General features: G+C 41.4%; 1 protein-coding gene across 1 annotated transcript in view; it reads left to right on the top strand.

Annotated features, from left to right (window-relative positions):
* LOC308082046 (E3 ubiquitin-protein ligase TRIM35-like) overlaps positions 1-19,200 on the top strand; it is a gene marked incomplete at both ends in the record, with an annotated part of 105,011 nt that overhangs the window by 28,121 nt on the left and 57,690 nt on the right. The window contains one exon of the mRNA XM_080423656.1: positions 15,644-15,754. Within this exon, the coding sequence (XP_080279782.1) occupies positions 15,644-15,754 (111 nt within the window). The remainder of the gene's footprint in view (positions 1-15,643; positions 15,755-19,200) is intronic.

Below are 19,200 nucleotides of genomic sequence, written 5' to 3'. Positions count from 1 at the left end.
TGAATCCAAGGGAGGGTCATGCAATTTTGAATTGATAAAATAGTCCGTTTTTTATATACCTTTTTAGTACAGCAGAACAGTGGTCAATGACCCCTCTCCATTTCAAAGGATACAAAGAATTCAAATCAAGTAACACCTTGTCTATTTAGAATTAATGACGGTCGTTAACAAGCCATCAACGCACAGCGAGTGTGAACGACCCAGTCAAATCTATTCAGCGTCTTAACGATGGTGGTTGAACAATTAAGCAAAACTTCAACAGGCGTTATTGGAGAGATGCATTATAAATAGGCCTACTATAACTGGATATTCATAATCATTTGAAGTAATTCTGTGCATGTGATTAATGTGGATCTATATGGACAGTTGTGTATAGATGCCTAGCTCCACAAGTAAAACCAGAAGCATCAGGCCATAATTGATAGCCTAATTTGTTTTATGTAGGCAACAGTGTAGTTGTAGTCACTGTAGTTGATAATTAAAAGGGCAGAGTGACAAAAGTTTTAAACTACTGGTTACCAAATATTCAACTTTCTTCAATCTGACCAGGATTCAATGGGTTTCCCACATGTAAGATGAGAACACTATCCATTCTGCTACCACTACTACAGATACACTGTGCATTTAGCAAGACTGACTACACTACAGCAATGTTCTAATCAATGTGGAAAGCAAAACATTGGACATATCAGTTTTAAATGTCATGTTGTATTTGATGGGGAGGGTTAGGGGTGTCAAGAATTTCACAATACGATACATGATGTTGGGCATGATATCGATATGATATATTATTAATGTTCTTTTCTCATGTATCATCAACATTGGCCATCATCTTATAAATAACGTTATAAAGCAAGTTAGAAACAATTACAAAGTGCTTTGTACACACAAATAAATACATTTGTGCAAGCTTAATGGAGAAGTGAAGTTCTCACTAACTATAAACCCATTGTTTCAGAGGACAGATAGACACTAATATAACAAATATAATATAATATAAGACTGCATAACTATAAATTCCACAAACCTCATATTTTTGTCATCTGGACTTTACCAACCAAGTGCAGCCTAGTTATTTCCAACAGCTAAAAAAAATCTATAATACCAGATACAGTATAATACAATCTTAGATTAGATGTAGGCCTATTTGAGAGTGCAGATGCATGTCACATTAACGAGCGTCAACGAGCATCAGCTGACACACAACACCTCCCCTCTGCAGTGCTTTAAACTGAAAGTGACTGACTGGAGTCTGTTTCATTTCTCTCCAAAATACCTTGAATATGATGGAGGACATGATTAATAATTACTATGATTATGATAAGCTTTACATTTCATATCATACAGTAAAAAATCCTAACTTTCACCGGCAAAAAAAGTGTTTTTTTTTTTTGTATTAAAAAAACAATTAAAAAAATATTACGATACAGTATGACATCATGACAATACCTATCATCACATTTTAATACCACGATAGGCTATATCGTGACACAATATATCGTGACACTTCTAGGCGGGGAGGGTTACTCTTTTTTTTGTAATCACTTGGGGAGGGTCATTGATTTTTTTTTTTTGTCAAAGGGAGGGTCATGGCATTTTAGATCAGGGCACATACATTTCCTCCATGCCCCCCCTTATGTAAATTTCGACTGGTCCCTTACTAAACTTGTTTATTTTGATTTGTTTTGTAACGCGACTTTGGGCACTAAGAAAAGCGCTATATAAGTCTAATGTATTATTATTATTATTATTATTATTATTATTATTATTATTATTATTATTATTATTATTATTATTATTATTATTATTATTATTATATTACATCTGCAAGGAGAATTGTGGAGTTGCAAGCTCAGTCAGTCCATGAGGAGCTTTGCTGGTCTAGGCCGGATGATGGAGGAGTAGTGTTTGTGCCCCAACCCGGCCTTTCTCCCCAAGGTTCTCTCAGAGGCACATGTCAATCAGGTGATTGAGCTCTGTCCTCTCTTTGACATGCAGACGGATGGAGTACAGAGACAGAGTCTGTTTTTTTTTTACCATTGAGCTACAGTAATGGAGCATTCCTGCTTGCTCAGGTGAGATATTGAATTTTGGGACCTGAGGCCGATTCTACAAATGTCATCTAAATCAGTAGTTCTCTTTTTTTTGTGCCATGGAGCCCCAAATTGATATATGACCGCGGACCCCCGTCTGAAAATGTTTTGTGCCATGGGACTCCCTGCAGAAGAGAACATTTGTGTTAAAACATTCAAAATGATTCAAACACTTTCAAGATAAAAAAAAAAAAAAAACACAACACAACACAACAATAGCAGATCTATGTACAAGTGCTATGAGCTTGCCTATATGACATTTTTGAATGGCCAATGCTAAAATAAAAAAGACACTATGCTGGTTTGAATGGGTTAACATACTCTATACAGGTGGGACAAAATAACATGTTATTCAACAACACAAATGACATAATTGAGGTTTAAATTTACTCTGAGGATTGCATTAACTCTTAACTGTTCTAACTCTGCATTAAGAAGTGGATTTGATTCCAGCTGCGTCCAGTGTATTCTGTGTCTGTCTGGTTGGTTGGTTGGTTGGTTGGTTGGTTGGTTGGTTGATTGCGTTCAGCGATAAATCTGGCAGTTTTAATCTGATATGGATAAAACTGTTGAGCTGGTGGTTGGGTCAGGACATTTTATTAATTTTAATATTATTGGTCAAGGTTCAAGGTCACTATGAATGGCTTGCTGAGGGAGTGTGAGTGAGTGTGTGTGTGTGTGTGTACTGCAGTGGTGTGAAGTACAGTACATTTACTCAAGTACTTGAGGTGTTTTTACTTTACTGTATTTTATTTTAAATTTTCAGTACTTTTACTTATACCACTACGTCTCAGAGGTAAATATTGTACTTTTACTCCACTACAATTATTTGAAAACTTTAGTTACGAGTTACTTTGTAAAACATGCATTAACCACTTCAGCCATGGCTATTTGGAAATACCCGATCTACAAGCTAGCGACGCGCTGTGAGCTTGTAGATCTGCTATTTTCAAACAAGTTTTATACGCTTATAAACATGTGAAATGGGATATTGTACGAAATGAGTACTTTTTTACTTTCAGTAATTAAAGGGATATTTCACTTTCAAAAAAACTTTTCGTCATTTTATCGTCTACTCAGGCTTTTGTGAGCCCCCCAGACAGTTTTTAAGTTGCTTCATTCAGTATTTAGATATTTGATATCCATTTTATCAGACACGCCCCCTTCCTATACAAACCCATTATAACTTCAAACTCAATTTTTAACATGTTAGATTCGTCAAAAACACCCGTCCTTGGTTCTGGTGACTCACCCTGCCCTCCTAATACGCGAGGGGGCCGTGTTTTTTCGATAACTTTTTTCATTTATTTTTTGTCTTTTTTTTTAAATGAAAAGAATTAAATACATTAAAAAAAAAGTTTTAATAAATGAAAAAAGTAATCGAAAAAACACGGCCCCCTCACGTATTAGGAGGGCAGGGTGAGTCAGCAGAACCAAGGACGGGTGTTTTTGATGAATCTAACAGGTTAAAAATGGAGTTTGAAGTTATAATGGGTTTGTATGGGGGCGTGTCTGATAAAATGATTATCAAATATCTAAATACTAAATCAAGCAACTTAAAAACTGTCTGGGGGGCTCACAAAAGTCTGAGTAGACGATAAAATGACCAAATGTTTTTTTGAAAGTGAAATATCCCTTTAAGTATATTTTGATGCCAATCCTTTTTCACTTTTACTTAAGTCAGTTTTTAATACCAGACTTTTACTTGTAACAGAGTATTTCCACATGGTTGCATTGATACTAGGGCTGGGACTCGATTAAAACAAATAATCAAATTATTGTTTTTGTAATTAATTAATCAAAATTAATCGCATATTTAATCACATATCAATATTTCACCTGAGAAGCAATTTCTTGTCAGTTAAAACAGATGTTCGTATATGAGTGAATCAATGAGTGAATACATAAGTTTAAGCAACAAAATATGGTAGTTGTTTTTATCAAGGTGGTACTAAACAGACCAACAGATCAGTCCAAGTTTTACCATAAAGTGCAGCAATGTTAGGAATATATTCAGAGATTCAGGTAGCCTGTATAAATTCAAGAACCTTCTGTAAACTCAAGCACAAGTAAAACACAATACTTTCAAGTACATTCCAGAACAGTGGAAACCCTGACCATTAGGAGAAATAAAAATAAAGATGTCTTGATTGACCTTATTGTCCAATATCCTGTATGAACAAACTAGACGAACAAAAACAAAGCTCTTTGTTGCTTCAAAGGCCATAACACTACCAACAATTTAGTTAGTCCATGTTGATTTGAAAATAAAAAATAATAAAAAATAATAAACAGACCACCAGTCTTGGTGCACCGGTATGATCGGTACGCCTGAAACTCGTCCAGTGAGAAAGGTTCTGTGGTGCAAAAACTAAGCGCGAGTCAAATGCGTAATTTTTTTTCCTCGCGTTCTGTAATTAATTAATCGAAATTAATCAGTTAAAATCCCAGCCCTAATTGATACTTTTACTCAAGTAAAAAAATTTGAGTAGGCCTACTTCTTCCACCACTTGATTGGACTGTGCTCTGCTATGGGGGCAGCCATGCAGGAGAGCTGTAAGCTCTATGAGTCCTTGAAAGCTCTTTGCCTTTGCTCTGAACAGGTTGTGACTGTGTGGCTGTTTACAGATGGTGGTTATGCAAGCAGAAAACCCTGCACTCCACTGATAACCTGGGGCTTAATCCATTGAGCCCGGGAACGCATCTGTGTGTAATTTTTAGATTTATTAGATCTATAAATAGCAGATCTACAAGCTCATAGCGCGGCACAGAGTGCCGCGCTACGAGCTTGTAGATCTGCTATTTTTGAAAATGTTTGAAAATCTTTGATTATATATATATATATATATATATATATATATTTTTTTTTTTTTTTTTTTTAAGTGAACATTTGTAACTCAAATCTTTGCTTCTGTGGCTTAATGTCTTCTAAATCCTAACAGTTTTTAGAAAAATCATATGTTTCTATATCAGTGATTCTCAAACCTTTTAATGTCAAGGACCCCCCAAAATGATATGTATTTGGCCGCGGACCCCCATCTCGTTGTTCCAGGGACCCCCCCAGAAGCAAGGATTTGAGTTGACAATGCTCGCTTTAAAAAAAAAAATATATATATATATATATACACATTTTTGCACACATTATTATTATTTATTTTTTTAAATAGCAGATCTAAATTTTTCTGCTATTTTTGAATAGCCAAAGTATAAAATAATGGTTACACCTATGCGTTCCCGGTCTTAATGGGTTAATAGACAACAACTTAACCCCATGGCTGCACAGATTAGTAGCAGTGCTTCTGGATCAAAGAAGGAGCGCAACCTGTCCTTGGGGTCTGTTGGAAACCGGTGCTGCTCAAATATTTTCATGACAAGGACCCTCAAAATTGATTTGTGTTTGTGTGGGAAAAAATCTACAAAGTAACTAGTAACTAAAGTTTTTCATATAATTGTAGTGGAGTAAAAGTACAATATTTGCCTCTGAGATGTAGTGGAGGTGAAGTAAAAGTACTGAAAATTGGAAATACTCCAGTAAAGCAAAGAATTCCTCAAAAGTGTAGTTAAGCACAGTACTTGAGTAAAGGCCTTTGCACACAGGGTGCGATTAGTCAATCAGTTTTTACCGCATATGAAAAGACGCACGAATCGAACTGGGTTCGATTGGAAAAGAAAAGCATCGCCGCACGGTAAATTCGGAGCCGGTGTGCATGAGGTCATAGAGAACCATGTGTTGATATTGTCCGTTTTTTCCGTGCGAAAAATCGCACCCTGTCTGCAAAGGCCTTATGGTTACTTTACACCACTGGTAAACACGTTCAAATAAAAATAACGACGTGCAACAGCAGCACTCCATTTGGCCTGTGGAGAAAGTCCCGGTCGATCGCCACTCTGTGTCCTCCCTGTGTCCTCCCTGTGAAACACGGTGACATTTAGGACCAGATGACATTCATAAATACCATGCATTATTCATTCTGAGGGAGTTTGTCACACAAAGCAGGCTGGCACATCCCGCCAAGGCCCTCCATCACCCACAATGCACTGGGGGGGGGGGGGGGACCCTTTTATAAGCAGTTGAGAAGCAACTAATTAAGCAAATAAACATCCATCTAAACGCTCCCTTATTGTATACACCAGTATAACTTGGAGTAAATAGATGTACCAGTGACTCTGACTGTATTCCTTCTTAGAGACACTTAGGGTGTGGTTATTGTACCGATCGCATGGTTGACACTGACGCTGTTTGCAGTAGAGTAGAACAGTGGTTCTCAACCTGTGGGTCGGGACCCCCAGGGGGGTCCCCACAAAAATATTTGGGGGGTCCCCAGATGACAGTGAAGTGACAATTATGACCTTTTTAATACCTACAATCGTAAAAGTCTATATAAGAAAGAGATTTTTTTTTGGTTGAAAACAGCCGATCTACAAGCTCACAACGCCTCGCGTTGTGAGCTTGTAGATCGGCTGTTTTCACAACAGCAGTCAAACTAAGTGTAATGCCTCAAGTCCTACTATTCCAATTGTTTGTCAGGGGGGGGGGGGGGCAGTTCAAATAAGAGTATTTTGGGGGGGTCACGGCCTGAAAAGGCACGCAAACCACTGGAGTAGAAGACTCTCTGACATCACAAATAAAAGAAAGAAAAGGAAAAAGATAGAAAAATGTGTTCAGATTTGTCAAAATGTATGTCGCATCCGTGACACACTGTGAGCTTGTAAATAATACAATTTTTTATATATTTGAAAATGTCTGACAATGTTTCAACCCGTGAAAATGTCAACTACATGCAAAGAAAATTGTGAGTATCTTAAATAATTGCGTTTGGGCGCTTGTGTAGTGACAGGCCTATATACTTGTTCTCTCTTTCTGATATGAACGAGCCTCTTCAGATTAACCCATTCAGTCCCGGAACCTATCTGTGTCATTTTAAGATTTTTAGCGACAGCCTATAACCATTATTTTATACTTTTGGGCTATTCAAAAATAGCAGATGTACAAGCTCATACATCTATGAGCTACGAGCTAGTAGATCTGCAAATTTTTCAATCGTGTGCGCAAATCTTTGAATATATATTTATTTTATAAAAAACATTTTTAACTCAAATCTTTGCTTCTTTGGGGTCCCTGGAACAAAACCTTTTCATGTCAAGGACCCCCAAAATGATATGTATTTGGCTGCCGACCCCCATCTCAAAATATGTTGTTCCATGGCACTTGGTGCCGCGCTACGAGCTTGTAGATCTGCTATTTTTTAATAGCCCAAAGTATAAAAATAATGGTTACACAGATGCGTTCCCGGTCTTAATGCGTTAACATGATCCGCACAGCTGGCTGGCTATGGCAGTGACGTATATTTGAGGAGATGATCCCGACGGAGTTAAGTGCTTCCTATAATCCCCATCGGGTGGATAAATAAACAAATAAATGCTCAAATCCTTAGACTGCTGCTGCATGCCTACAGCTGGCTGTGTTACCGTGTGCGACGCATCCCTTTGCCTGATGCAGGAATTCAATGTTCAAAGGAATAATAATATCATTCCTTTGATATATTTTTTACTGAAAAAAAATAAAAATAAAATGCAATTTTCAGTCATATGTGTCGCTGTCGGGCAGAAACCTTGCATCTCCATATTTCAACTTTTTATGTATTTTTTTTCATAAATTCACTGCCAGAATAGATACATAAATAAATCATCCACTGCCAGTGATTTTTCGATTTTCTTACCTTTTCAAATAGTCACAGAATATTTATCTCCAGTACGATCGATCCCCCCGCGGACAAAAATAATGTAATTGCGACCCCCCGTTCGCTTGTTATAGGCCGTTGAAAATAGCATGTCTCGCCAAACATAAATAGTGAAACACAGGAGGCGAGATACAGGCGATTTCCCAAATACGTTAACCAGGAAGTGAATGGAGCAGTGAATCTTGGCATCACGTGATCTCCTGGTTCTGTGTGCATCTGGGGATGAAATGGTCACTTGTGGGTTAGCGAAGAGCGCCATCTAGTGGAAACACCAACAAAACACAAAAAGTCGTCCTTGGCAGTCTGGGCTTTTGGAAAAAAAGTTATGAGTTAAGGTAATACAATCAAGTGTAAAGTTCGGCCAAAACCCATCTGCTTGAATGGAGCTTATTTACTTCTGACACCAGCAGGGGTGAAACAGCGAGACTACAGACCATTCATATGAACTGTCTCCTATATAGCCTCAATTTACAACTCGGAAGCTGGCCCCTTGTTCTAGACGTATCAGGGGCCCCCAGGGGGCGGTGTTGTGTCTGACATCAGTGCATCTCCATACAGTATATGCATTTGAGACGGTTTCCGCTGTGTCTGACATCAGTGCTAGTTGAAAATCTCTATATATGTGCATTTGACGGGGGACAGGGGGGGGCTTGGGGTAAATTTTAATTTTAATATCGCTGTCGGTTTCCACACGACAGCGACGATAAGATATAATTCTATGGCACGGCCACCTCTGTGGAGACCAGTGGTGTAAAAAGTACTCAAATGTTTTACTTAAGTAAAAGTATCAATACCGCAATGTAGAAGTACTCTGTTACAAGTAAAAGTCCGGAATTAAAATTTTACTTGAGTAAAAGTACAAAAGAATTGGTATCAAAATGTACTTAAAGTACCAAAAGTAAAAGTACTAAAATGTTTCAAAATAGCAGATCTACAAGCTCACAACGTGTCGCGATGCGACACGTTGTGAGCTTGTAGATCTGCTATTTTCAAACAGCCTATATATAAAACAGGGCTAAAGTGGTTAATGTATGTTTTATAATAATTTATATCTGCAAAGTAACTACTAACTAAAATGTTCAAGTAATTGTATTGGAGTAAAAGTACAACATTTGCCTCTGAGATGTAGTGGAGTAGAAGTAAAAGTATTGACAATTGGAAATCGGTAAAGTAAAAGTTTAAGTACAGTACTTGAGTACATGTAGGCCTACTTAGTTACTTTACACCACTGGTGGAGACACTGGTTGGGTTCCTCCACGGTGCATTGGTTCGGCTGACATCATGTTGTCAGTGTTCATGGGTGGTATAACTGGTAAGCTGGCTGGCAGGGGGAGGATGTGTTCTATTTCACTGCACTGGACACTGTTAGTGGATGGTGTGTTCAGCAGGGAGTGGAGCTGGCTCTCTGCCTGAGCTGGCTGCTTCCCGTTGCCCACTGAGGTTAGCCTTCCATCCAGTGGTGTAAAGTAACTGAGTAGATGTACTCAATTACAAGTACAATTTTGAGGTACTTTTTTACTTTGATGGAGTACGTTCCAATTTCCAATCATTTTACTTCTACTCCACTGCATCTCAGAGACAAATATTATACTTTTACTCCACTATAACTATTTGAAAACTTCAGTTACTAGTTACTTAGTAGATTTGGATTATTATTACAAAACCGCTTCAGACCTATGGGACGAACTGCCCCCCCCGGGTTGCCAGATCATGTGCGCATATCCCCCCACGGGTATGGACTCACTAGTAAATATGTCGCAGGGAGATTGGCATTCGTTGGGAAATTGGAAAGGTATGCTCGTTTTTAGGCGCGAGGCGGGGCTTCGGCGCGAGGCGGGGCTTTGATGCGAGGCAGACCTGGCTTTTGTTGTTCCCCCCCACACCTGACGACGACGACAACAACAGCATAGCAACCAGGGAGCTACGCTAGGGGAATGCTGAGGAGCGCTGAAAATTAAATGGATAATATGAGAGGAATATTCTATGACATGTTGGATAATGAAGCGGTTAGCCAAACTGAGCAGAGTAACGCTGTTTTTTGGAGTGCCGCTTTTTTGCACTTAGGTGGTTTTCTTTTGACAGAGTAACGCTGTATTTTTAACTCGCGAGACGGAGAAAGACATTATCGCTACGCTCGGGTTAGGGATAAGGTTAGGTTTAGGCATAGTTTTACTGAGGTTAGGGAATGGTTTGGGTTGGACTTCAGTGCTAAGCCTTTTTTAGAAAGGGCATCCTTTCCGAAAAAGGCAGAGCAAGGAATTTTTGCTCTCGCCATCTTGTTTTTGAAAGAAAGTCTTTTTGGGATCCCGTTACTCTTTAATTTTAAGGTCCTTATAATTTTACATTCTGTTTAACTAAGTCTTTAATCTAAATTCTAAATCTTAGCCCTAAGTTCTTTTTGGCTGTTTCGCCTTTCCTAAGAAAGGATTCCCCATTAGGGTTAACCATTTTCCCTTTCTTCAAAGTTTAGGTTTTTAGGCATGTTTACAAACTATAAATAAAATTGCCAGTGAACTTTGTGAGGAATGTTCACTGGGGACTGTGCATGGCAGGTACGTCCAGTCATCCTGAGTCCCACCTTAGTTGGACCGCATACCAAAAATCATCCATAGTCTCATTATAAGAATGTTTACAGGACTAGGACTCAATAAAAGATTTAAGAATACAAATATAGTTATGAACCCAACCGCGATGGAGGGGCGCAGTCTCAAGCGAACTTGAGCCACGAGAAGCACCACCGAGCGCGCTAAGGCGCGCGAGTTGCCGTGCTGAACGTTGCGAAGTTCGCTTTGAGCCTACTCAGCCCCGTCCGAATTATGTACCGATAGGCACAGAATAGTAAATGATGTTTGTGGGGACTGCGTTTGCCCCAACTGAACCTCCCAGTGACTACTGGTCAATCCTAGTGCGTCTTTCCTGGGACTGACACAATTCTTTATTTCTGCTACAGGGGTTAGGGTTAGAGTAATGAGAACCTTAAGACATTTATTTTTAAGGTCCTTATTATTTTGCATTTGTTAATCTAAGTCTTCCTAGGTCCATTGTTTGATTATGTGTGTCTTTAACCCACTTAGTCCCTTTGAAGGTTTTGAGTGGGCATTTGGGTTGACTACTCTCACACCTATTTCGGTCTTAAGCTATGGGTCAGGAAGAAGCCCCTTGTCTTCCCCTAGGGTCGTTGATGCTTCTGTGATTGTCCTTAATCTAGTATCTAGGTCAGGTGTTACTCCTCCTTTCTCTGAGTGGGTCTTTGTTCTTTTAGTTCTCTCTGAGTACCTGGTGGTCTCTTTGTGTTTCTGTGAGTTTGTTTGATTGAATTAAGAAGGGTTGGTTTGTGTGTTTCAGGTTAGGGATAGGGATAAGGTTAGGTTTAGGCATAGAACTGAAGTTAGGGTTAGGCTTAGGGGGGGCTCTAGTGTGGCTTGCATTGCCCTCTACTGTTGGTTCTACAGAATTACCTAGTAACAGGTGTGTTGATTAGATAGACAGATTAATGTCACCAGTTGCAATCAAAGTGAATCGATAACAAAGGGGGAAGCGAGAGGGGGGGAGGGAAAACAAGCGCTCCTTTTTCGATTTCACTGGTTTTCCAATTTCCCTGTAGTCTGCCCCAACGCTCCTGATTTCGTGTATAGAGGGGCGGGTGTATAGAGCCGGCGAGAGATTGCGGCTGATCCCATTGGTTCACCGATCTGTCCGTCAACCCCCGCCCCGTTAACACAACATTACGAGCGACGCCCACTGCACTCTGGTTGGGAAATGAAACACTTCCTCATACCGAGTACACCGACGCGCTGGGCCAGGCTTTTATTTTTTAGCTAAACTAAACAATAAAAGCCTGGAGATCGAGGCTAATTTCCCTGTAACATATATACTTTGTCAATTTGAAAATAGCCGATCTACGAGCTCACAACGCGTCGCTTCGCTACACGTTGTGAGCTTGTAGATCTGCTATTTTCAAAGGATTTTTACAATCTTATACATTTGAAAACTTGTGAAATGGGACCTTCTGCATAATGAGTACTTTTGATACTTTAAGTACATTTTGATGCCAATACTTTTGTACTTTTGCTCAAGTAAATTTGGAATACCACACTTTTACTTGTAATAGAGTATATCTGCATTGTGGTATTGAGACCTTTACTTAAGTAAAAGATCTGAGTACTTTTTTCCAACACTTCTTCCTTCCTCTATCACTCTGCTTCTCTCTCCCACCCTCTTCCCCTGGTCACTCATGTGTGCCTTCTCACCTTATGTCCAATTATTCTCACACATTAATTCCATGTCCCCCTGTCCTCCACCCCTCTCTCTCTCTCTGCTGACTCACTCTTGTCATCATGCATGTGGGGGGGACATGTTCTGGCCCTGATTGTTCTGGGACATTTACTCAAGTACTGTACTTAAGTTCAATTTTGAGGTATTTTTTACTTTAGTGGAGTGAGTGAGTGAGTGAGTGAGTGAGTGAGTGAGTGGATGTGCGTCTCGCTATGTCAACAACGGACAGCATATCAGAATGAGAATCTGAATCAAAACTTTATTATAAAGAACTGGGTGGAATTCATTTTTTCCTGCAAGCTCCATCGTTTGGAGAGAAATCTAAGATAACGTATACATACATACATGCATAGCATAAAAAGTAGCAGGTACGTGCATGAGGTTAATCAACAAGTAGAAGAGCTGGGCTGAAGTGAGCAACAGTAGATTTCTTTTTTACATGAGGTTAGACAAGGTGTATATCTCTATCTCTATCTCTATCTCTATCTCTATCTCTATATATATATATATATATACTGTATATATAGATAGATCTGGATATTATAGATATATATTTATATTTTCTACCTTAATTGAAGCCAGGCCCCACTGTATGTATGCGGACTACAAACTCATAGAACAGCAGTTGTCCAATTGTCTTCAAATAAAATTATCATGGCTCTGGCATGACAACCGTTTACATTTCCAGCTTTACGCGCGTCTCCACTTCTAATAATCGATTAATGTTTTACACTTTTCTCCCACATTTCGACCTGTAGGTGGCGCGCATGCGCAAACGGGTTCCCGGAAGTGCACTGACATGATACGCGTCATACTTTGAGTTTTCATTTAGCCACCGAGGCGATATACTCCCGCTTTCAACTGCGCATGAGCCGGCCAGACCCGCACTGCACACAGAACAAACCACTATGGAACAAAAACGACTCAGCCGTAGTAGCTGCCTGCCCAGTCTACACACCATCTCTCTCTTCTACTGTCGCGCACACAACGTCTACATGCAAGACGTTGTGTGTGCTCAAGCCTGTGTGCACGTTTTTATTGGACTTGTGAGGCTATCATTCCCACAGAGCCCAAGGCAGCCGTGGGACATAAAACGTATGAGGAATTCACTGCAATGACGGCAGGTCACAGAATCGGACGTAACACATGCGCTGTATCACCATACCATCCCCGCGGTCAAATGGAAAACTTTGTTTTTCCCCATCAGCTCCGAGTTACATCTGACTCCATGCAATCCATGCACAGGGTCTATAACAGTGATATTCAACTGGCGGCCCGCGGGCCAAATCCGGCCCCAGCGGAGCTTTCTTGTGGCCCCTGGAACATGTTCTTGTTACATGTTCCAATGTTAAAATTAAATGTCAATATTTTGTATTATATGGTTGGTTGTACAGGGTGACCATTTTGAATGTTTTTCTTAACCATCAACTGAAGCTTGTAAATGGTTAATCAACCATTAATAGATAAGAATAAAATGTAGGCTACTATTTAGAATGGAGGAATATTAGTGACTCACTCAGGGTCCAAAATGAACACAGTAGTACTGCATTTGCAGTCAAAATCACTGCTACAGGAACCCAAATGCGGGTAAATGTAAGTCACCCATAAGAAAATCACTTGGGTCAAATTGTTTAAGTAGCTCACTTCATATGTACTTAAGCATCTGGTGTTAAAATATTAAAGTCGTTCTATTAAATACTCCACTTGCCCGCCAAGATGCATAAAGTCGTTCTATTATCAAAATTTCACATTCCACAAGGGGCACCCTAACACAGCTTTGGGACGATCCATCGTCACTCAGAGAAGAAGTATGTGGATGTGACGTCATTCTACCTTGGCGGGTGATGTTTTAAGTCAAAAGTAGAAGTATTGGGGGTGCCTGCTAGCCTACCGGTCCAGGCACATACCACATAGACTGGTAATCCAGTCTTACAGTGTGTTGCGGGTTCGACTCCCGATCCCGACGGTGTATGCTGTGTGTCACCCACCCATCTCTCTCCCTATTTCCTGTCAGCCTACTGTCCTCTTAAATAAAGGCAGAGAAAGCCCCAGAAATATCTTTAAAAGGTAAAAGTATAAAGACCTTTTCATGGTACAAAGAAACAAAACAGTCGGAAATGTTGTCTACGTCCATGCTTCTAACTACTTTCAATGTAGCTTTCAAGTAGTTCGGCAATTATTGTTATTATTTTCACCATGTCACTACAAACCACAACAGGGGGTTGGAGTGCAGTTCATCCATCACAAACCATCCATTTTGTAACAATTTCTGAGTTTTGAGTGGATGTTGTTGACTAAACCAAATAATGTATTCTCCTTATGCATCCATTATCTTGTATGAGCTATTTCTTTGTGGATTTTGTCCATCTTCCATCTTTGCCATCTTCATCCACTTCAAATACATCATAAGACCTTGAACTCTTATCACCCGGGTGCTCAAAACAAACAAAATGAAAAATCCTTTCATTCATTCGAACATGTAAACACTTCACCTCCACGGTCCCCAATACTCTATTTACAAAGATGCTTTCCATGTCAGGGACCCGTGCACACAACATACTGAAATATCTACTTCCTATTTTCTTAATATCAAAATCTAAGCCTGAGCACTATAAAGGACTGACACAAAAATGTTCCTCTCAAACATCAAAATGCATGGATGCAGTATGAAGCAGGCCCTAACAAGTTACCATAATGGACATGTTAATGTGTCCATTATTGTGTCCAATCGCACCTATAGCACACAACAAGCGGTTAAACGGTTTTGTTGTCACGGTCTTGTGTAGCCTGGGACCAGACGAATCTGCAAGTGCAAAAAAAAAATTGCACTCTGCGATTTGGGTCTGGCACCGCTCCATAGAGAATCCATTTCCTGCTCCAGAAGACGTGAGTGACCAATCAGGGCCCAGTATTTGAATATGGGAGACTGTAATTGGTAGTTGGTTGTAGGTCTAACCAATTGCGTCGAGGGCCATTGTTTTGATCCCGCCCCTTGGGGAAAAAAAACGTCCTCATGGAAGCACCAGACTCATATCCACGCAGTGATATAGTCTGGCTACGCGAGACTAGGTCTTGTGGCCCCTGACTTCAAGTAATTTTACAAGTGTGGCCCCCTGCCTAATCTAGTTGAATAGCCCTGGTCTATAACATACTTGCCATTGAGTGTGACTGCCGAAAACAAATGGACTTTGAATACATTATAAAGGAATATGACTTTATGACTATAGGTGCACATCTTTGTGGAGCTCGCTGTGTGTGTGTGTGCGTGCGTGTGTGCGTGCGGGCGTGCGTGCGTGCGTGCGTGCGTGCGTGTGCTCGCGACCGACTGACTGTCTGTATCTCAGTAAATTTAAACTACATTTAGGAGAGCATGCCACTATTAGTTGCATTGCGTTGTGAGCTTGTCGATCTGCTATTTTCTGCGAAAGCGTTCTCCACGATACGGATGCTGTGGCTTAAGTGGTTAAACGTCATAGTTATTTGTTGTGTCGTGAACGCTGCAACACATGTCCCCTGTGTTTGTCTCGTCGACAGACGCCATGGCTCGCTGCCCGCGGACGACTCGGACGACGGCGGACTGGGCCTCATCGTCCCTGCGTGTAGGAGACGCTACCCCTGCCGGAAATGGAAGTCCGCCTCCTTCAGGTAAACATTTTTTTTCCTTCTTCAATTCACCCCTCCTCCTCCTCACCACCCCTCAGTCCCTCCTCCAACACATTTTCATAATAATTCTCTACTCCACACTAGGAAAAAAAAGTCCCAAACGTTATAGTCTTGGTTATAAAAGAGAGAGATTGGCTGTAGAGACCTCGCTTCAGGCCCCAGTCCGCCCTCCATGCAGTGGATGAATACTTTTTTTTTTTTTTTTGCGTCAGACATTCCTTTTTTGCTTTTTAGAAAGCCACCCCTCACCCCCCCATCCTCTAAATCCACTCCGATAGAAGATGAACCCCGCTCTGCCCTCCCAGCCGTGGGGGGGGGGGGGACCTCTCTCAGCGGGAGAGTGGAGAGAACAGATACTGGCAGAAACACGGAACAGGCTCCTGGGATCAAATCACTTCCTTGCAGCCGAAGTCTCACATTACACCATGAGAAAGATGGTGCGCTTGAAGGGTATCGCTCTTAGAAGAAAGGAAAACATGCATCTCTGAAGGTGAGAAACAGTGAGGCGTGTGCAAAAGGCACCCTTGCATGCTCCCCATGGGCGGCAGTGGCTATAGGGGAAGAGAGCCCTCCGCTTGGGGCAGGGCCGGATTAACCCTTCGTGGTGCCCTGTGCTACGACCCGTTTCGGTGGCCCCGGTGACCGTTTTGTCAGGGGCAAAAAAAATGGCGCTTCACTGGCACGTTTCACTGTTTTAGCGCTCCCTCAGCAGCAGCTGTATCTACATTTCAACGCTTTTTGTCTTCTTTCACTTTCTCCACGCCGTTTGGTGCCCCCCTCAAGGGTGCCCCCCCCCAGCACCTAAAACACTTCCGTTAAGCTGGCACTGGAAGGTTCCCGGTTTGATCCCCGCCCGGCTCCCACTGGGTTTCGTGTTGAAGTGTTCTTGAGCAAGACGCTGATCCTAATGAGCAGGTTGGGGAGAATGCTCTGCTGTCGGTGCCATGCCCTCATCCCTCACTATACGTGTCTGCTCTGCCTCCGACTTCATTAGCACTGTTCAGCCAGGCCTGGCCAGCTCTTCCACAAACGAGGGGGGGGGGGGGGGGGGGGGGAGAGAGAGAGGGAGAGAGAGAGAGAGAGAGAGAGAGAGAGAGAGAGAGAGAGAGAGAGAGAGAGAGAGCCCATTCAAGCCGGTAACGCATCTGTGTCATTTTTAGATTTCCTTGGGATATTCAAAAATAGCAGATATACGAGCTATACATACAGTACAACCTTGTAGATCTGCTATTTGTTTTGTTGATTTTTTTTTTTAATGTGTGATTCTACAAATGTCTTCTAAATCCTAATTTTTTTTTTAACGTTTGTTGCTATAATATCAGTGGTGCTAAAACTTTTTCATGTCAAGGACCAACCAAAATTGTATGTATTTGGCCGCGGACCCCCATCTGAAAGTATTTTGTTCCAGGGACCCCAGAAGTAAAGATTTGAGTTAAAAATGATCGCTTGGAAAAGCAAAATGTTCATTTGTTGTTCGATTAAAAAAAGCAGATCTACAAGCTCGTAGGCACTCGGTGCCGCGCTACGAGCTTGTAGATCTGCTATTTCTGAATAGCCAAAGAAATCTAAAGTGACACAGATGCGTTCCCGGCTAGAATGGGTTAGACTGCGTCGGCGAGAGATGAAAACCGTTGGCAGCGCCGAGGCAAATGGCACGCACAGGCCTTCAAAAAGCTCCATGGCACTTTCAAAGGCTTTTGTTTCGTCTTTTCTGCTCACTGTGGAGCGTGTTGGCTGTGTGTATCTATGGAGGATCCATCCATGCAGCCCCTCAGCTTTCTTGAGAGCACTTCAAAAAGGCAGGTTTCGAGGGAAAAGAACGGAGTGGAGAGCAGTGTGGTGGAAGAAGTACTCAGATATTTTACTGAAGTAAAAGTAGCAATACCACAATGTAGAAATACTCCGTTACAAGTAAAATAGGCCTCAGTTCAAATTGTTACTTGAGTAAAAGTACAAAAGCATTCGCATCAAAATACACTTAAAGTACCGAAAGTAAAAGTACTAAAATGTTTGAAAATAGCCGATCTACAAGCTCACAACGTGTCGCATCGCGACGCATTTTGAGCTTGTAGATCGGCTATTTTCAAATAGCCTATGTATAAAATAGGGCTAAAGTGGTTAATGTATGTTTTATAATGTAATAATTTATATTTGCAAAGTAACTAATAACTAAAGTTTTCAAATAATCGTAGTGGAGTAAAAGTACAATATTTACCTCTGAGATGTAGCGGAGTAGAAGTAAAAGCATTGAAAATGGGAAATACTCCAGTAAAGTAAAAAAATACCTCAAAATTGTACTTAAGTACAGTACTTGAGTAAATGTACTTAGTTACTTTACACCACTGCTGGAGAGAGAGCCTCTCTCTCTGCTCCCGGCCTGGCTGCATGCGGCCCTCCCTGTGGGGGAGACACAGGCTGCTTGTGATGATTCTAACGAGATGTGTTGTTCCACACGGCTGTTGAGTGTAAATTGCAAATGAATCTCTTAGAGACGACCGGAGTACAAAGCATGCATGACTGAAACACTTGTGCTGGCAGTGATTTTTGCGAGGCGATCCGTGCTTATTATTAGGAAAACAGCGGCCAGACCGGCCGACCATAGAGAACAAGCGAGAGTTACATTTCTCCCCCCGGGCAAGCTGGCAGGTATGAAAATACTGAAAATATTGTCTGGCACACAATTTGGCCGGGGCCTAGATGTGGAGCTGCGTCATGATCCAAGGAATCCAAAAATGTGATTGTAACGACCTACGGTTTAAGAGGTATAGGCAAAAAGTGAAGCTAGCTGTTATAGCGCCACCATGAGGCTGGTTTGGGGTGGTGGTTCTTCCTTAGCCTATACACGAATCTACGGAGCGCTGCCCTGCGCGCAGCCATTGCTGCGGTGTCAACGCTCAGCGGACGCGACACCGCAGCAATGGCCGCCTACAGGCAGCTACAGGCAGCGCGTCTGTGGATTCGTCTATACTGGCAGTGTATGTGCAACTTTGGAAGCCGATCGTAGCCAATCAGTAGCGCACCTGAAAAGGCTGACAGTGACACATACAAGCATCATGGTATTAGTCCTACTGTTCACAGTCAACAACAGTGAGCATTCAAACAGTGACAGCGTTCTGCTGAATGACTCATCACAACCCCGCATTTCACTACGAGCTACTGTACATAATACTGTGCTCTTACTGTGTGTGTGTGTGTGTGTGTGTGTGTGTGTGTGTGTGTGTGTGTGTGTGTGTGTGTGTGTGTGTGTGTGTGTGTGTGTGTGTGTGTGTGTGTGTGTGTGTGTGTGCGTGCGTGCGTGCGTGCGTGCGTGCGTGCGTGCAGTGGTGTAAAGTAACTAAGTACATTTTACATTTACTCAAGTACTGTACTTAAAGGGATTCTAGGTAACTTTAAGCCTACATTTAAAAAGATGTTTATATATATTGCAT

The sequence above is a fragment of the Gymnoscopelus braueri genome (genome assembly GCF_963280865.1).
Source record: "Gymnoscopelus braueri genome assembly, chromosome: 3".
NCBI classification, from domain to species: Eukaryota; Metazoa; Chordata; class Actinopteri; order Myctophiformes; family Myctophidae; genus Gymnoscopelus; species Gymnoscopelus braueri.
This window is presented reverse-complemented; position numbering and strand designations above follow the sequence as displayed.